Source organism: Thalassophryne amazonica, chromosome 12, assembly GCF_902500255.1.
Source record: "Thalassophryne amazonica chromosome 12, fThaAma1.1, whole genome shotgun sequence".
NCBI classification, from domain to species: domain Eukaryota; kingdom Metazoa; phylum Chordata; class Actinopteri; order Batrachoidiformes; family Batrachoididae; genus Thalassophryne; species Thalassophryne amazonica.
In genome coordinates this window covers 35,416,081-35,434,758 of record NC_047114.1, presented here as the reverse complement: position 1 = coordinate 35,434,758, position 18,678 = coordinate 35,416,081, and the positions used below count along the sequence as shown (strand labels likewise).

Below are 18,678 nucleotides of genomic sequence, written 5' to 3'. Positions count from 1 at the left end.
GATTTGTCTGTCGGACTGATCGAGATTGCGGTTTTTCTTTGTGCATTTCTTTTGAAACTGCAGCATGAGAAGAAGATGCTTATTATTCAGGAGTTCTTCAGAAGGAGACGAGCGCAGAATGCGTTTTTACGCAATGTGGCACAGATGTCCATGTTACCTTTCCCACATCCCAGGTCAAGAAATCTATGGATGAAAGTCAGAAGCAAGGAATGGTGGGATAAAGTTGTCTTACTTGAATACACGGATGTCGAATGGAAAGAAAAGTTTTGAATGAGGCGGCTGTCGTTTATGAAACTATGCACACTAATGGAAAGGTAAATAGCACCTAATGACGTTACCGTGAGGGTTCCTCTCCCGCTGCCAATGCGAGTCGCAATAGCACTGTATAAACTTGGCAGCTGTGCAGAGTACCGTGTTATTGCCAATCAATTCGGTGTCCACAAGTGCATGGTTAAGAAGTTTGTTGACATGTTTTGGGAAGCCATTATGAAAGGACTGATTAAATAGCTGATTTGTGTGCCAAATGAAACTGAAGCCATGGAGATCGCCCGGAGCTTTGAGGAAACGCATCAAATCCCTCAAATAATGGGCTTGATTGACGGGACACACATCCCAATCTTCCATCCTTCAGATGGTTACAAGGACTTTGTGAACAGAAAGGTCTGGCCTTCCTACGTCCTCCAGGGTGTGGTCGACCACAAATGCAGGTAAGTTATCGCCTCACCCCCCGCCACCCCCTCCAGATTTTGGAGCATCAGCTGCAAAATGCCTGGAAGTGCCCACGATGCCAATGTCTTGCTCCACTCAGACCTGTTTGAGAGAGCTCATCTCCTGCCAAAGGTACCTTTCAAACTTTTCTTAGGAGAAAAAGAAATGTCATACCACTACACCTTTTTTCACAACTAATTATTCTTAAAGATGTAGTGTCCTACTTTGCATCATGATTTTAAAGGAGAAAAAAAAAATTCTGTTTCAGGGTGTGAGGAACATTGAGGGAGAAGATGTGCAACTCCAAGTAATTGGTGATCCTGTATATCCACTCCTTGACTGGTTGCTGAAAGGCTACATAAATTCTACAAATCTAATCACAGAGGAGCAATCTTTTAATGTGTACCTCAGCTCACTCCGTGTAACCATTGAAAACACTTTTGGGATTCTGAAATCAAGGTGGAGGGTGCTACTTAAGAGAAGTGATTTTCACTTCACATTTACATCAGTTGTGATAGCAACCTGTTGTGCTCTTCACAATTTCTGTCAAAATGAGAAGGACAATCCAAAAAACAACTGGCTGGAGAATGCCGGTCACTTCGATGGCATCTTTCTGCAGCCCAGACCACAAGCCTCGATGCAGAGCAGTTTCAGTGGTAACAGGACAAGGGTGGTATTGAAGACATACATGGCAAATAACTATCCTCTACAAAATGGACATCTCCGTTTAACAAACACATTTTCTCTTTTTTTTTTTTTTTTTTTTTTTTTGTTGTTGTTGCTTGTTTGTTTGGTTGGTTGGTTTGTTGGTTTTTATTGTAAGCAAATACAACTTTTTCCAACAAAACTAGCAGGACCACAACAATCTGAATCAACAATAAAATATAGTGTTAAAATCTTTTTTTTTTACATTTTCATCACAGCTCAGCTTTACTATAACTGGCATTACTGTGACATCACAACATACATAAATAAAAAATGATTTAAAAAAAAAAGCAATGAAAGTTTCTGCTTTTGTCCACATGACAAAATGCTTTTGATTAATAAAATGGAAAACATGAATCAACAGATCCAGAATCAGGACAACCCAACAGTATGGCAAATATGCCACTTTCATTCCAGCCCAGTCTCATGTTTTGTTTTTTGTTTTTCGTGCTCCCATGACAAAATTAGACAAATTTTCTTGACAGGTTTTTTTTAACTCACTATTCCTAACCCTACTCCTACCCTCAACCCTAACCTTAACCATAACATAATCTTAAGCTTTCCCTCCACCCTAACCATAACCCCCCGCTTCACTTTTAATTCACATTCCTGTTACAACACAGTGATTGTAGTGCAGTGGTAAAGTTTCTGTCTGGTAATCAGAGAGTGCGGGTTTGAATCCTATGGCATTTTTTCTTTTTATTTAACCAGGGTTATTTAACCGCAGAGTTCTGTATGTATTACTTATATTAACCCAGGGATATTCACTAATTATACCACTGGTTTTTATTTTATTTTTCTCCACATCAGTGGCACGATGTGGTCCAGCTGGTCCCATGGAACACAGCTGCTTGCACTGTGTTCCTGCTCAAAAGACACGTGTGCACAAACCGTTGCACCAGGATCATGCGCTCCTGTCCATCTGCGTGATGTTCCGAGGTTCACTCATATGAGCTGTTTCGCCGTGAGTTGTACATATTTGCACTATGTGTGAAGGGGCCCTAATACGTGGTGGAGATTTTGAACATTTCAGAATTTTCTTTTCATACATGCACAAAGCCGCACACAGTTTACAATAGTTCACAAAGAGTTTGAGATGAGTTTACTCTAGTGCATGACAGAGTGCGTGCAAGTGCGAGGATCAAAGTCGTGTAAGTGTCAGGGACCTTAATTATGAAAAAGTTGCGAGTTCTTTCAAAAAATAAACCTATTCAAGATTGTAGAGCATCTCTTTGTGAGTGGATGGTGAGTGTGCTGAATCATAATCATCACACAAGTAGAATAACACTCCTAAGAGAGTTCACATGTCCATGGGCTGGTTCTTTTTTGAAATACAAATTCCTCCACCTGGTGAGTCTACACACATGCAAATAGGGTTGGCCAGGGTGTTTTCCCTCACCTGCTGCGATTTCCATTCTGTGGTAGTTTGTTTAGTACAAGCTCCTCTGTGAAACCTGCTGTGGGCAATAAGAATAAGAAGAATAAGAAGAATTTTATTTGTGGAGCACTTTCAGACAGGAACTTTCAAAGTTGTCTACAAACCACAGAACCAACAAGCATCCATGAAAATGTAATTTAAAATAAAAACGCTAAAACACAACATACCCTGACCATCATGGTAGTGTTGGTACGTTGATGATGTCCTTGAACTGTTCAAGGACATGGGCCAACATGGTCCCACGTGCCAGCATGGTCCTGTGTGCACACCAACCACACACACACACACACACACACACACACACACACACACACACACACACACACACACACACACACACACACACACAAAACCCTATAAATTTGGTATCATTAGAAAGCTTAGAATATCTAGATTACAAAGAATAACTGGTAACAGTAAAAATAGTAAAGCTACCACTGAATATGTCTTGGACTTTATTACATCAATTACGAAGAAATACAACCAGTATGGCACTCCATGGTAAATCTGCATGAGTAGAAAGTCCTCAAAAACTGAGTGACTGTGCAAGAAGGAGAAGAATGAGGAAAGCCACCAAGACACCCAGACAACCCAGAAGAAGTTATAGACTTGTGTGCCTGTGATTGGAGAAATTGTCCACAGTGCAGTCCGCAGTCCAGCATTAGGGGTCTCCAATTGGTTCAAAATACTGCTGCCAGACTTTTGACACGAAGCAGAAAGTTTGACCACATTACATCCATTTTAGCATTTCTTCAATGGCTTTCTGTCTCTGTGAGATCAGATTTTAAGGTTCTGCTAGTAGCCTATAAAATTGTTCATGGACTGGCACCTCCCTACTTAGCTGACCTACTTAAACCCTAGGTACCGGCCCAGCCTCTGCATTCTCAGGGTGCAGGACTACTTTGTGTTCCTAAGGTGAATAAAAAGTCTGTGGGTCACAGAGCTTTCTCTTATTGTGCACCTGCTTTATGGAATGATCTCCTTCTGTCAATAAAACAATACGATTCTGTAGAGACTTTCAAGTCCAGACTTAAGACGAACTTATTTTTCCTGTCGTATGTCTAGCATACTGGCATAGTATGTTGCTATGCTTTCTACCATTTTAAATACATTTTATTAGGAAACAGAGCGTGCCATGGCCTCAGCTTTATCTAAAGTCTGGGTCTTTTAGTGAAGCTTAGGGCTAGTGGCCGGCGATCACCTTAATATTTCTTCTTTTTTCTTGTTGCTTAATGCTGACAAATTATACTGTAATTGTTGTCTTTCTGCTGTCTGATTCTGTTTTTTTCTTTCTGTTTGAGATGTGGCTCCATCCAGAGATGGGAGGGGCGTGTACTTCTGCAAGCCTCCCATTCTGTGCAGTAGCATGGATTCCCAAAACTTCCTGTATATTTGTATTGTCTATTGTGTCAGTAACATGGCCCATGCAGAGGGTTACCCCTTTGAGTCTGGTCTGCTTGAGGTTTCTTCCTCAAATAATCAGAGGGAGTTTTTCCTTACCACTGTCACCTGTGTGCTTGCTCTAGGGGTTGGTAAGGTTAGACCTTACTTGTGTACTTGTACTTGTGCACATGGGATGATGCCTGCCCATAGTCTATTTGTTTGCCAGGGTGGAATGATGGTATAGCATACATCATTAATGACTTTAATAAACAAGAACTTGTGCATAAGTTTGAATTTATTCTGATCCATACATGGTCAAAGTGATCCATACAGGTTCAAATATATCTATGTTGTTGTTTGTCCTTCAGCTGTCCTCGACTCCCCTTTAGGTTAGGGTCACCACAGTGGATAGACCACAATCCACACTGGGATCTGACACATTTTACACCAGATGCACTTGCTGATGCAACTTCAGTTTTACCTGGAGAAACCTCAAATATATCCATACATTCACTTAAATCTTTTAATAAGTGGTGCTGAAGGTTCCACAATGGTTTTTAATGTGACAAGACCAACGCCTATTAACTCCTCATTAGTGACAATGATTCACTGTTACTTTGTCTTTGCCAACATAAAAGGATGTGTTTGACAGCACTCAATGGACTGACCAATACTCAAAACAACAGGAAAGTCCAAAGAACTCAATGAAGATCTAAGAAGGAGAATAGTAGATTTAGACAATTTGGGAATGTCTCTTAGAGCCAGTTCTAAACAACTGCAGTTTCCAAGACCATCATTTCAAACAATTGTACATAAGTACAAGTTAGTTGGATATGTCGCCTCTTTGCCAAGGTGTGGTTAAGACCCAAACTGTCATCCTCAGATGAGATGAAACTGGTTAGGATTTTCAGGAACAACCCAAGAACCACCAAGTCTCAGGCCTGCCCTGAACTGGAAACTGCTGGAACACCAGTGTCACTGTCCACAGTGAAGCGAGTTTTACATCGCCATAAATTAAATGGTTGCCGATCAAGAAAGAAGCCCCTGCTCCAAAATCGACACCTTCAAGCTAGACTGTAATTTACAGCTACCCACATGGACAAGCCATATGCCTTCTGGAGAAACGTTTTGTGGTCAGACAAGACAAAGAGTGAGCTATTTGGCCACAGTGACAAGATGTATGTTTGCAGGAGTAAAGCTGAAGCTTTCCAACCTAAGAACACTGTATAAGTTGTCAAGCATGATCCGGGGGCTGTTTTGTTGCCAGTGGTACCTGTGCATTACACAAAGTGGATTGACTAATGAAGAAGGAGGACTACCTCCAAATTCTTTAATGTCATCTCAAATCAATAGCTAGTTGGCTGGAATTTGGTCACAACTGGGTGTTCGAACAGCACAGTGATCCCAATCATATATCAAAACTGGGTTGTGCTGGATAAAGCAGGCTAACACTAAGCTTCTTGAATGGCCTTCCCAAAGCCCAACCTCAACCCTAATGAAAATTTGTGGACTTCGCTTAAAAGCTGGGTCCACCAAGAAAAATGATCAAATGCCCAGCAAGAATTATGCCAGAGGCTTGTCGATGGTGACCAAAAGCATCTGGTCAAGGTACAGGTTGCTCAGAGAAAGTTAAAGTAGACCTGCATTGAAATAAATGTGGTCAGATCTCAGAAAGAAATAGCTGATATGTATTTATAAGACCCTTATGAATGCGGTAAAGTAAATCTGTAAGCCCAAATTTGTAATTCCGCGGAGAAATCTTCGTTTAAAAATGACAAATTTGCAGCTAAAATTTGGCCCTCCGCGAAAACTGTTTGTACATCCGGGACATTGCCGTGACATGAGGGAGAAGACAGAGTGCTAGCGCCTTCAGTCCGATCCTGCGCGTTGAGTGCATGCAATACAGCTATTTCTCAATTGAAACTGATTTTATCTGTTACTAATGTTATTGTTATACACATCCTGGTTTCAACATCCAAAAGTAAGTTGCAATGAATGTGAGATACAGCTCTGCATGCTCAGATCAGCGGCAACATCGACAGTGGGCGACATTCTTCCCCAACCCTTTTACACCTTGTTCTCACTGCCTCCGATGCGCTTACTGAGTCTGCGAGCTCGGTAAACGCAGCAGCGGGCCACTCACACCGCCCCCGTGTCTGCTGTGCAGAGCTGCAGTCAACTCCGGCACCACCTCCCTGTCTACTGAATGGAGGTGCGGCCAACTTTGGCAACAAGTCCAGAGACTACGCTTGCTGTTTTGATGCGGAGCACTGCGGCAGCCCGCAAGGATAGACTTCTTGTGGAAAAATCCGCAGCGCCGCACGGTCTCGGTAACCACAGCCACAGAGCTCCATGGCCACTGAGAGAGGTTTGTATCTTTTTAATGACTTGGATTCTTTGTGGGTCCCGCATCCGTACCCCGCAACGGTAACACCGGAGGCAGTGTGAGCGAGGGGTAAAGACAGTAGATTTTCAGTGCGACACCACTCAAATCAAATCGCAAGACAATATGAAGTTTTAAAAAAAACTTGATCCTTCCGTATAAGACAATAAAAAGGTGCTTTTGTAAGAGATGCAAACTGATGTAAATCCACAAATTACAGTTGGCGCGCAATGCATGCTGGGATAGGATCTTCTCTCTTATGTCTCGGCAATGTCCCAGATGTGCTGACAGTTTTGTGGCGGGCCAAATTTTAGCTGTAAATTTGTCATTTTTTAAATGAAGATTTCTCCGTTGAATGACAGATCTGGGCTTGTAGATTTACTTTACTACATTCAGAAGGATCTTATGTGTAAATATAAGTCATTTTTTGGTCCAAAGTTCTGACTGCATTTATTTCAATGCAGGTCTACTTTAACCAAATATTAGTGGGGGGTGTATGTATATATTTAATTCTGTAAGTACAATTTTGACCCTGTGTGAATTATAGAAGATCCAAAATACATTCACACTTGTGTACCTAATCCTTGTTCATACGCAAGGCCATAAGAAAAAAAAAAAAAAATATATATATATATATATATATATATATATATATATGCATACGCACGTATATGGGTGCATGTGTGTGTATATATATACATACATATTCTATTTCTACCTCATTTCTTATGTCTTGTACTGTTACAAGTATTATTATTATTGCTTATCCTTGCACACGCTGTTTGATGAACATTTTCCTCTACTTGCACCCACCCTGTGTGTTTTCTTAAGAGCTAACGTAACATGTGAATTTCTTCTCTGTGAGATCAATAAAGTTTATCTTATCTTATCTTATCAAATATGCTCATCGGGTATTGCGAAGGCTTTGCGTCTGCCCGTGCTCAGCATAAGTCCAGTCCTATTACTGCCAGAGTCTTCAAATTTACCTTGGACAAGTTCAAAGATGGCTAACCTTGACCTATTTTAAGAGATATTGTAGGAGGTTAAAATGTTACATTCTGTTTCAATATATTCAGTCTTGTTTTTGAGTGGCAGGTGAGATAGCCAATCAGAGTAGAGCTGCACTGTGACATAAGTGGCTGGTCTCTCCAAAATCGCTTAATTTTGTGTGTTTATATACATGTTTCTCATATAATATGTAAAAGCTCGCGAGAAATAATCACTATAATACAATAAACTGAAAGCGCTGTTTTTGGAACCTAATAACATCTCTGAACCTATTTACAAGACATTTTGCATGGTGACATTACAGGCTGGTAGCTAGCTGCAAAACTCTGTTTCATTTGTGTGTAAATATGTCCTCTTTGTCATATATTATGTAAACGCTAGTGAGAAATAAACACTTCTAAAACTGAAAACACTATTTTTGGAACCTAATAACACCCCTGAACTTATTTTCAAGACATTTTGTGGACATTAGCATGGTGACATCACAGGCCGGTAGCTAGCTGCAAAACTCTGTTTCACTTGTGTGTAAATATAATCTCTTTGTCATACATTATGAAAACGCTAGTGGGAAATAAACACTTTTAAAACTGAAAATGCTATTTTAGAACCTGATAACACCTCTGGAGTCATTTACAAGACATTTTGCGGACGTTAACATGCATGCGAACTTCCGCTAACTGAAAGCTAATTTCCTATGGAGTTAAATTTGTCTCATTAATACCTGCAAATGCATAGAGGGTGATCTCCAAATATTCCTTGATTTGCACACCTTCTGCTCTTAAAATCTAAATATTGATTGATTGATTGATTGATTGATTGATTGATTGATTGATTGATTGATTGATTGATTGATTGATTGATTGATTGATTGATTGATTGATTGAGGGGCTTTATTGAACATGTACAAAATGTATATAAGACAATAGGATCTTAATAATTAATGAAACAGCTGCAAATGATAAAGAACGCAATGCTCATACAGCTGAGGATATTCTAACATTGCGTTATATTTTAAATTCATTCATGATGTATGCTGTGCAGTCATTCCACCCTGGCAAAAGAACAATTCAAAGAAATCATTAAAAGCCCAACATTATCATGACATTCATGTCCACAATGAGTGAATGTAAACTTCCAACCACAACGGCACTATCTGGTAGTAGTATGAGGTTAATTCGAAGTGATTAGAAATGACAAACCCAATTCACAGATATCTGTAGTATTAAAATGTCGGTATTTCAGACTTCAGCACAAACAGCTCTGCAGTACAGGCTGATTTATTTATGATCATAAATTGTCAATTATAGAACAAAGACAAATTAAGTCATTTATAGAACAAAGCGTCACCTTCTCCTTTTGCAAAGGCCATTGATTACTTAGAATAACTAAAGGCTTAATTTGAGAAAACAAAAATCTGTGATTCTGTTTTTATGAACCTGAAGCACAGCAGATTTGCAAACGTGGGAAGACAAGCCTTTTTCCAACAAGGTGAATTTGTTTACTGCTATTTGTTTATGGCCAGAAGCTTCCTGACCACTTGTTGCTTTGTTCAGCAATTAGTTATTTTGCTTTGACCACTTAATGGTGCACCACCACATGGTTTTATTTTATTTTTTTTATCATATCCCAATAATGAGTCTGTGAATAAAAACAAGGTTAAAATTAATAAGAAGGGAAGAATATTTAACCATCACAAGAACATTATTTTGGGGTTTTGTCAAATTGGATTGGGTGTATATAGATGTCATAAAACTATTGATCACGCTTTTATTGGTGAGTTATAATGAGGTTTTGGAGAAGTGGTGAGGTGATGTTAAATCACAGCAGGGCTCAGTGGAAGGATCTCCTGACTATCCCAACAACAGTGCTTTGCATACAGATTTCCATATGTTCCATTCAACATTTGGATTTCCTCAGTGACTTGAGTCCTGCATTTCCAAACAAACCCAAACCCATCGTCGCTCTGGCAGGAACTTATCACTGCCTCCCTTCACAGAGGACGAGGAGATGGCGATAAAGTGAGTTACTGCATATTTGATCTAAGGGCCTTTTACTGTTTTCAGCAGGCGAAACCTTACAGCAGCCATGTGGAAAATACCACGGAGGTTTTCACTCGCCGTAAGTTTCACCTTTACTTTGAACCATCTGATAGCAGTGGGCCACAGGGGTCAAGGTGGCGAGTGCATAAAGCATGACTGTGTTTGCAGCTGTATTAAAACATAACACACATTAAAGTTATTGATGATCGTGAGGCGAGTGTGTTTTGCAGGAGCTGTGCATGTTGCAGATAACTGTGCTAGTGATCGATCCTGCTGCTCTTTTCAAGGGTAGATTGTGTTGCTTTACCAAGGATCCACTGGGGATGTTGAAACTTGGTGTGAGTCCGTGGACAACGTCCTCGGTTGTAAAGGTGAGAGACTCTATTAGAGTCCAGTGAATTCATGTGCTGATAAATACACTCTTTACTTACAGCCTGATATCATGTGTGATTTCTAGCCGGACAGGCAGCCTTCAGGGAATTTCTGAAATCTGAATATAGCGAGGAGAACATACTGTTTTGGCTGGCCTGTGAGGAATACAAAAAGATCAAAACCATCCCAGAGATGATCTCCTCGGCCAACAGGATCTACTCAGAGTTTGTACAGACGGAAGCTCCGAGACAGGTAACAACTGCACGTCCCAACTTAGTCAGTGGGCCAGGCAGTCTTTTGGTACTGCATCAACTGGCCTTTTTAAAAGAATGGTCCATGGGCCACTGGTGGTCCATGGATATATTGGTAAAATGTCACATTTTAAATTAATATCATATTTTAACTGAAAATGAATGAGCAACTTTTGTGTAATCCATCTATAGGCAACATGCACTTTACAAAAAACATGTGATAGAGGAAATCTGAGCTCAGATTTGGATTCAGCGCCCCAAAATTACCCTAAATCAGTTCTCAAGAAAAATTATTTTATTTTGTTTTTTTGTTTTTGTTTTTTGTTTTGACCAGTGTTATTAACTCAACTTGTATGTAAATTATTATGGTTTTGGATATGTGAGGAGAGATGTGGTCTGCAACTTTTTTTCCCAATTGTTGTTGGGGGTTTTTTTGTTTGTTTGTTTGTTTGTTTGTTTTTATTGTTGTTGTTTTTGATTTTGTTTTTGTTTGTTTATTTGTTTTGTTTTTTAATAAGTCGTTCTTGGTTTGAGAAGCACTGACCTGAAGTGATTTAACAACATAAATAATGATAAAATCCCAGAGTGGTAGCTTTAGCCAGGTAGGGGTCAATAAAAGATTACATTGGGGCCAAAATTTAAAAGTGATCCAATCATATTCTGAAGTATATCCAAGGTTGGGTAGGATTACTTTGAAAGAATACATGTGGATTACATGTATGTATGTACATACATTTGGATTACTTGTAATCTGATTACTTTTGGATTACATTTCAAAGTAATCCTACCCAACCTTGAGTATATCACATTATTTACCTGACGATAACAATTCCAAAAAGGCATAGTTTGTATTGTCTATGATAAGAGTTTATGGAGTTATGAGGTAAAAACAGCAAAAAAAATAAAATAAAATAAAAAATTATGACAAAAGTAAATTTCAGTTTGTACAAGCCTCAAAAGTTAAAGTTGCTCTAATTGTAGTAAAAAGTACTGCAAATTATTAGTTGTGCTAATAGGAATTTAAAAGGGAATAGTTTGCACCACTTGCTATGCTTAGTTGTTATGTTATGTGGTAACGTGTCATAGAATCCAATGGATGTTGACCTTCTTTGTCCATTACTTTGGATACCAAACTTTCAAAACCATCAACACTATTCCATTTTTTATCCTATTAGCTCAAGCAATAATTTGTACCACCTTTTATCAAAATTGGAGCAATTTTATTTTTGCAATTTTATTTTTTGACCACTGAACAGACTTTGTCACCATTTTTTAGCCATTTTTTTTGTCATTTTTAAATGCTAACCCCTATGTAAACCTCCTTTGGCCTCTACCTGGCTACAGCTACCACTGTGAGATGGTTAAGATGGTTATCGTCCATTTTTATGTCGAATGTGGTGCACTGAGGCTGGACTCCCACTAAATATTAGACGTCTTATGGATGTTCTATGGACCCTACAAACGCAATATAGACATGATCTGCGTGTCAATAAGACATCTAATGTTTAGTGGACTGGTCAAAATGTTTGGTCAAAATCGTCCGGATGCTGATGGACTGCTATGTGTGCATTAATTGTCGCCTGATATTGTTTGCTGTTAGATCAACATAGACTGTGGTACCAGAGAGAAGATCACGAAAAACATCTCGCAGCCGACCTTGACTTCCTTCGACTCGGCACAGAAGCTGATCTACAGTCTGATGGCCAGGGATTGCTACCCGCGCTTCCTAAAATCTGACATCTATCAAGGACTGCTGAGGAGAAATGATTCAAGGTGACTGTTTGAAGCAGAAGAGCTCCCTCCAGCTTTCCTAAAAACTGATCTGCAGTAGCACTCTTTGGTTTCAGAGTGGATAAAGCAGGCCTTTCTATCAGCATAACACAAATAGCTTTTCTCAACCTGTGTGATTTACTTTTTTTATTATTATCTTCCAAACAAATGTGCACACAATCCATCCAGCATCCCGTATTTCGTCTCCTTCACCCTGTGACTTTAATCATCAAGAGAATTTGAAGTATTATCACGGCTGCATTCAATATGGGCTTTTTAAAAAAATCAACTTTGACATCAATTTGGGTTCTTTCAGATGCAATAGAAATGTTTTTTTATTGATGCCTACAGACACTGAGTGCTTTCACAATCCCGGTTCAGTTGAGTCCCATTTGGGTGCGGCCCTTTTTGAATGAAATGCAAATGATGTGTCACAGTCCTTGAGAAAGCAAACAGCAGATGGCAACAGAGATGCAACATAGAAAAATGTGTTGGGTTCAGTGTTACACGGTGCACGTCAGCCGCAGTCACATGTGCATGACTCACACATGAAGAGGAATGGCATATGCAATTTGTCTGAAATGTCAGGCACGGGGGAGAGTGTTGATTTTCAGCAAGTTAAGTTACTCATGGAAAGCTATTTGAGATGTTCCTGCTGTGATTTTGAATCATTCTTTCTACATTTATTCATTGTTGCCCCCTGAAAAGGACATAATGTTTTCAGTGCTGTTTATGTATTTGTTCCACAAAAACTATGGAACTGAGTCGGTGGAAAGGTGGGGTGTGGATCAAGGAGGAGGCTGCTAATACTCGGAGAGGATCCAATTAAGGGGCGGGATCCAGTAATTGCAAGACAGTGCAGTTTACCATGAATTTCTCAAGAGACCATGCAAAATTCGTAATTAGGTGCAAACAGGTGAGATTTGGTGTGGACCCGGATAATAATTCAGATTTTCAAAATCTGGATTGTTATAGCAATCAAGATTGTCCACATCCGGATCCATCCCTTGGTCTTATGTATTAGAATTCTATATCTTAGTGAGATCTGTGCATTATTTATTGAGTAATTCATGAAAATGTTGAAAAATGCACTTTCTTGCATTGATTAAGGGGGCGGGATCCAGTAATTACAAGACAGCACATTTTGCAACGTTTTCGTGAATTTCTCAAGAGACCATGCAAAGATCATAATTAGGTGCAAACAGGTGAGATTTGGTGTGAATCCAGTTAATAATTCAGATTTTCAAAATATGGATTGCTATAGCAATCAAGATTGTCCAGATCTGGATACATCCCTTGGTCTTATGTATTAGAATTCTATATCTCAGTCAGATCTACGCATTATTTCTTGAGCAATTCATGAAAATGTTGAAAAATGCACTTTCTTGCATTGATTAAGGGGACGGGATCCAGTAATTGCGAGACTGCATTTTACAACGTTTTCATGAAATTCTCAAGAGACCATGCAAAAATCGTAATTAGGTGCAAACAGGTGAGATTTGGTGTGGACCCGGATAATAATTCAGATTTTCAAAATCTGGATTGTTATAGCAATCAAGATTGTCCAGATCTGGATACATCCCTTGGTCTTATGTATTAGAATTCTATATCTCAGTCAGCTCTATGCATTATTTCTTGAGCAATTCATGAAAATGTTGAAAAATGCACTTTCTTGCATTGATTAAGGGGGCGGGATCCACTAATTGCGAGACTGCATTTTACAGCGTTTTCGTGAATTTCTCAAGAGACCATGCAAAGATCATAATTAGGTGCAAACAGGTGAGATTTGGTGTGGATCCAGTTAATAATTCAGATTTTTAAAATATGGATTGCTATAGCAATCAAGATTGTCCAGATCTGGATACATCCCTTGGTCTTATGTATTAGAATTCTATATCTCAGTCAGCTCTACGCATTATTTCTTGAGCAATTCATGAAAATGTTGAAAAATGCACTTTCTTGCATTGATTAAGGGGGCGGGATCCACTAATTGCGAGACTGCATTTTACAGCGTTTTCGTGAATTTCTCAAGAGACCATGCAAAGATCATAATTAGGTGCAAACAGGTGAGATTTGGTGTGGATCCAGTTAATAATTCAGATTTTTAAAATATGGATTGCTATAGCAATCAAGATTGTCCAGATCTGGATACATCCCTTGGTCTTATGTATTAGAATTCTATATCTCAGTCAGCTCTACGCATTATTTCTTGAGCAATTCATGAAAATGTTGAAAAATGCACTTTCTTGCATTGATTAAGGGGGCGGGATCCAGTAATTGCGAGACAGCACATTTTGCAACGTTTTCGTGAATTTCTCAAGAGACCATGCAAAGATCATAATTAGGTGCAAACAGGTGAGATTTGGTGTGGATCCAGTTAATAATTCAGATTTTCAAATTATGGATTGCTATATTAATCAAGATTGTCCAGATCTGGATACATCCCTTGGTCTTATGTATTAGAATTCTATATCTCAGTCAGATCTACGCATTATTTCTTGAGCAATTCATGAAAATGTTGAAAAATGCACTTTCTTGCATTGATTAAGGGGGCGGGATCCAGTAATTGCGAGACAGTGCATTTTACGTTTTCGTGAGTTTCTCAAGAGACCATGCAAAGATCATAATTAGGTGCAAACAGGTGAGATTTGGTGTGGATCTGGATAATAATTCAGATTTTCAAAATCTGGATTGTTATAGCAATCAAGATTGTCCAGACCCAGATCCATCCCTTGGTCTTATGTATTAGAATTCTACATCTCACTCAGTTCTGTGCATCATTTCTGGAGCAATTCATGAAAATGTTGAAAAATGCACTTTCTTGCATTGATTAAGGGGGCGGGATCCAGTAATTGCAAGTCAGCGCATTTTACAACGTTTTCATGAATTTCTCAAGAGACCTTGCAAAGATCATAATCAGGTGCAAACAGGTAAGATTTGGTGTGAATCCGGATAATAATTCAGATTTTCAAAATCTGGATTGCTATAGCAATCAAGATTGTCCAGATCGGGATCCATCCCTTGGTCTTATGTACTAGAATTCTATATCTCAGTGAGATCTGTGCATTATTTCTTGAGCAATTCATGAAAATGTTGAAAAATGCACTTTCTTGCATTGATTAAGGGGGCGGGATCCAGTAATTGCAAGTCAGCGCATTTTACAACGTTTTCATGAATTTCTCAAGAGACCTTGCAAAGATCATAATCAGGTGCAAACAGGTAAGATTTGGTGTGAATCCGGATAATAATTCAGATTTTCAAAATCTGGATTGCTATAGCAATCAAGATTGTCCAGATCGGGATCCATCCCTTGGTCTTATGTACTAGAATTCTATATCTCAGTGAGATCTGTGCATTATTTCTTGAGCAATTCATGAAAATGTTGAAAAATGCACTTTCTTGCATTGATTAAAAAATGAAAAACAAATGCATGAATATTTGTGAGACAGCACATTTTACATTTTCATGAATGTCTCAAGAGACCATGCAAAGATCATAATTAGGTGCAAACAGGTGAGATTTGGTGTGGATCTGGATAATAATTCAGATTTTCAAAATCTGGATTGTTATAGCAATCAAGATTGTCCAGATCCAGATCCATCCCTTGGTCTTATGTATGTGTTAGAATTCTACATCTCACTCAGATCTGTGCATTATTTCTTGAGCAATTGATGAAAATGTTGAAAAATGCGCTTTCTTGCATTGATTAAAAAAAATGAAAAAAATGAATGTTAGCAAAAATATATACAAAAATGAATTTTAAAATGGATCCAAGTAGCGGGGTGGACCCAGGATTTTTTATTTTTATTTTTTTTAACTTGTAAACATAAATGCACAGGAGAATGTGTATCTGAGCACATCACATGTTGACAGAGGTATGCGCTTTCTGAGTGCCATTTTAGTTATTTATGGAATCGTCTACGCAAACGCACTCTTGTGTAGAATGTGTAGTACATCAGTTAATCTAAAGATTGCTTTATGTAGTTAGTGCAGTGGTTCTCAAACTGTGGGGTGGGGCCCCACTGCAGGACGCAGAGAGGTTGCACATGGTTGTGAGCAGCATGAAATGTGCAGATGAATTTAAATAGAGCTGAGTCATGTGAACACCATTTACAATAATATGTGAGTGTGTGAACGTGTCATGACAAAAAGACACAAGGTTTGAATCGATGGGATGATACATTCTGGATAACGAGAATTATTTTAAAATGGATGTAAAACAAAATGCACAATACTACATTATGTCATGTCAATAAAATCAATTAGAATATGCTCCTTTTGTTATTATTATTATTTCTGTAATATTACTGATATTTCAAAATTAAAATGTAGTTTTGTGAAGCAGGCTATGCTGTTTTTATTTGGTTTCTCAACCCTTTATGTGACCTGTGGGTGTTTGAAATGATATATCCAAATGTATGGCTGATTAATAGGATTGTCCCAATATCACAGCTCAGAATCAGCTTTATTAAACACGAGTTTAATCCCAGTCAATCTGTGGTCCACTCCAGAAGCAACATGTCCATAGAGCTGATAGTTAATACTCCATTCAGTGCTTGTTGGCTCACTAGAAGCTTGGTGGTGCATTTCACCAAACATATCTATGCTATGCTTCACTTCAAATACAAAAACGGTTTATTTTCAAAGGATGTCACTTCATTCTTGTAATTTCCATGTTGATTTTTGCTTATGTATTCAGTCGCGTTCTTCTACTACTTTGTTATCGTCATTTGTTGAGTTTATTGGCAGTTGACAACCTGCCAACTGCTGCCACCAAATGGACAGAAGTGTGTATTACCATCTTCTCTCCCATCTTACCACACCATCCATCCATCCATTCACACCTATCCCTGGGTGTGACCAACCAAAGACAAACTTTTAGATCACAGCCCTCTGTGGGGCTGCAAATCCTCTCTGTAGCCTGGTAGCCTCATTCTTCTCCCGTCATATTTTAAAAGTTTTTGCAGTCTGCACATTGATTACATTTTAATCCTGGATCAAATACAGGAATATTTGGCAGAGAAGTCCACAAATATGACAAACTTTACAACATTCAGTTGGAAAAAGATTCCAAATGACCCGCAGTTCATGGAGGGAAATTGCACATACTGTAATGTTCAGTCATATTTTAAAAGTTTTTGCAGTGCGCCCGCCAATTACATTTTGATCAAGGATCAAATAGAAGAATGTTTGGCAGAAAAGTCTGCAAATATGACCAACTTTACAACACGGAGTTTAAAAACTACAAAGACGCTCAAATGACCTGCAATTCATGAAGGGAAATTGTACGTACCGTAACATTGGTTTGGAGGTTGATGATTGTATAAAGAAGTGGAGCTCCTTGAGGGACAAATTAATCCAGAAAAAGCCACTGTTATGGTGGTAAATTGCATTAAGACACCTATCAATGCAATGGAGAACTTTAAAAGGGTCATGCAAATGTCATGGCCACAGAGTTATGGATTTGTAGAAGCATAAATCAGGCTGTAGGATTTTAAGGTACCACCCAGCAGCGGCCTTACAGTACTTTGTATCACAGAGCCGTATATGAGTACGAAAGAGCGCAGTCCCAATGCTGCCTACTTAAGCCTCTGAGGCCCACACCATCATATATGATGGCTGAGACCACGTTTTGCTAAATTATAAATAACTTTTTAATGATATGAGATAGAAACTTACTTTTTTTTGTTTTGCTGAAAAATTAACACCGCGGACCTTTGAGCCAGCCATCCACCATCTTTGTACTCCTCATAGAAGCTGTGTGATGATGTGTGCAATGTGATTGTCCAATCAGAATTGGTTCACTGTCACATGGTTTTCCAAAATCCAATCGTAGGGCAGATTTACCTCACGTGATAAACCAAAGATTGTTTTTAGGAGTTATGTGTTACTAGTTGGCCCATTTGAAGAGCCCCCTGGCTGCTGGGTCCAATGCGCCCTGCGCCATTATGCACAGCGACCAGTGAAAGTGAGCAGACGGAGCAGTCGGAGGGCCTCTGATGACAATCTCACCTGCTCAAACAAAGAGTGTGTGAGTATCAGGACTGCTCAACTAGTTTGCCTGTGAATGTTATTGTATAAGCCTGTGGCAAGCTCTCTTGCTCCGGCGTAAAGCACTGTTTACCATATCAATGGAGCGAGGGGGAGGGGCTGCTCCTCAGAGTGTAAATGGGCCTCAAAGTGTGAAAGCTTTTCAGTGCAGGCGAGAACAAACACACAGTCAACTTCATAGAAGAATAAGTTTGTGATGTAACCTTTGTGTAATAGCAGACAGAAATTGCTTGGAGATGAAGACAAACAAAACACATAGACCATTTTGTATATATTGTTCAAAAATGTGCATTTGTGTTTATTGTGTTTAAACTTTTTTGTTGTACAGTCTTTCACACAAGACCTTAAATTACCTTTATAAAGTGTCAAAACAGTTGTTTATTATAGTTTGCTTTTCCGCTTTACTTTTTCCTTTATTATTTCTGATTGTAAACCTTTATTACACTTATAAAACACAACTATAGCATATATATTCTGAAAGTACAGGTTGTCCTGAAAAAAGAGACATAAAACTTGACTGTGGGATACAGGGAGAGCTGTTAACAGCAGTGGTGGGCACACTTCCGATAA

General features: G+C 38.9%; 1 protein-coding gene across 1 annotated transcript; it reads left to right on the top strand.

Annotated features, from left to right (window-relative positions):
- The first annotated feature begins 537 nt into the window (after positions 1–537).
- On the top strand, positions 538–12,098 carry LOC117521207 (regulator of G-protein signaling 21-like). Its single transcript, XM_034182551.1, has 5 exons — positions 538–707; positions 5,098–5,221; positions 9,957–10,035; positions 10,122–10,288; positions 11,888–12,098. The coding sequence occupies exons 1-5, from the start codon at positions 538–540 to the stop codon at positions 12,062–12,064; spliced, it is 717 nt and encodes a 238-aa protein (XP_034038442.1). The 3' UTR covers positions 12,065–12,098.
- Positions 12,099–18,678: the final 6,580 nt, after the last annotated feature.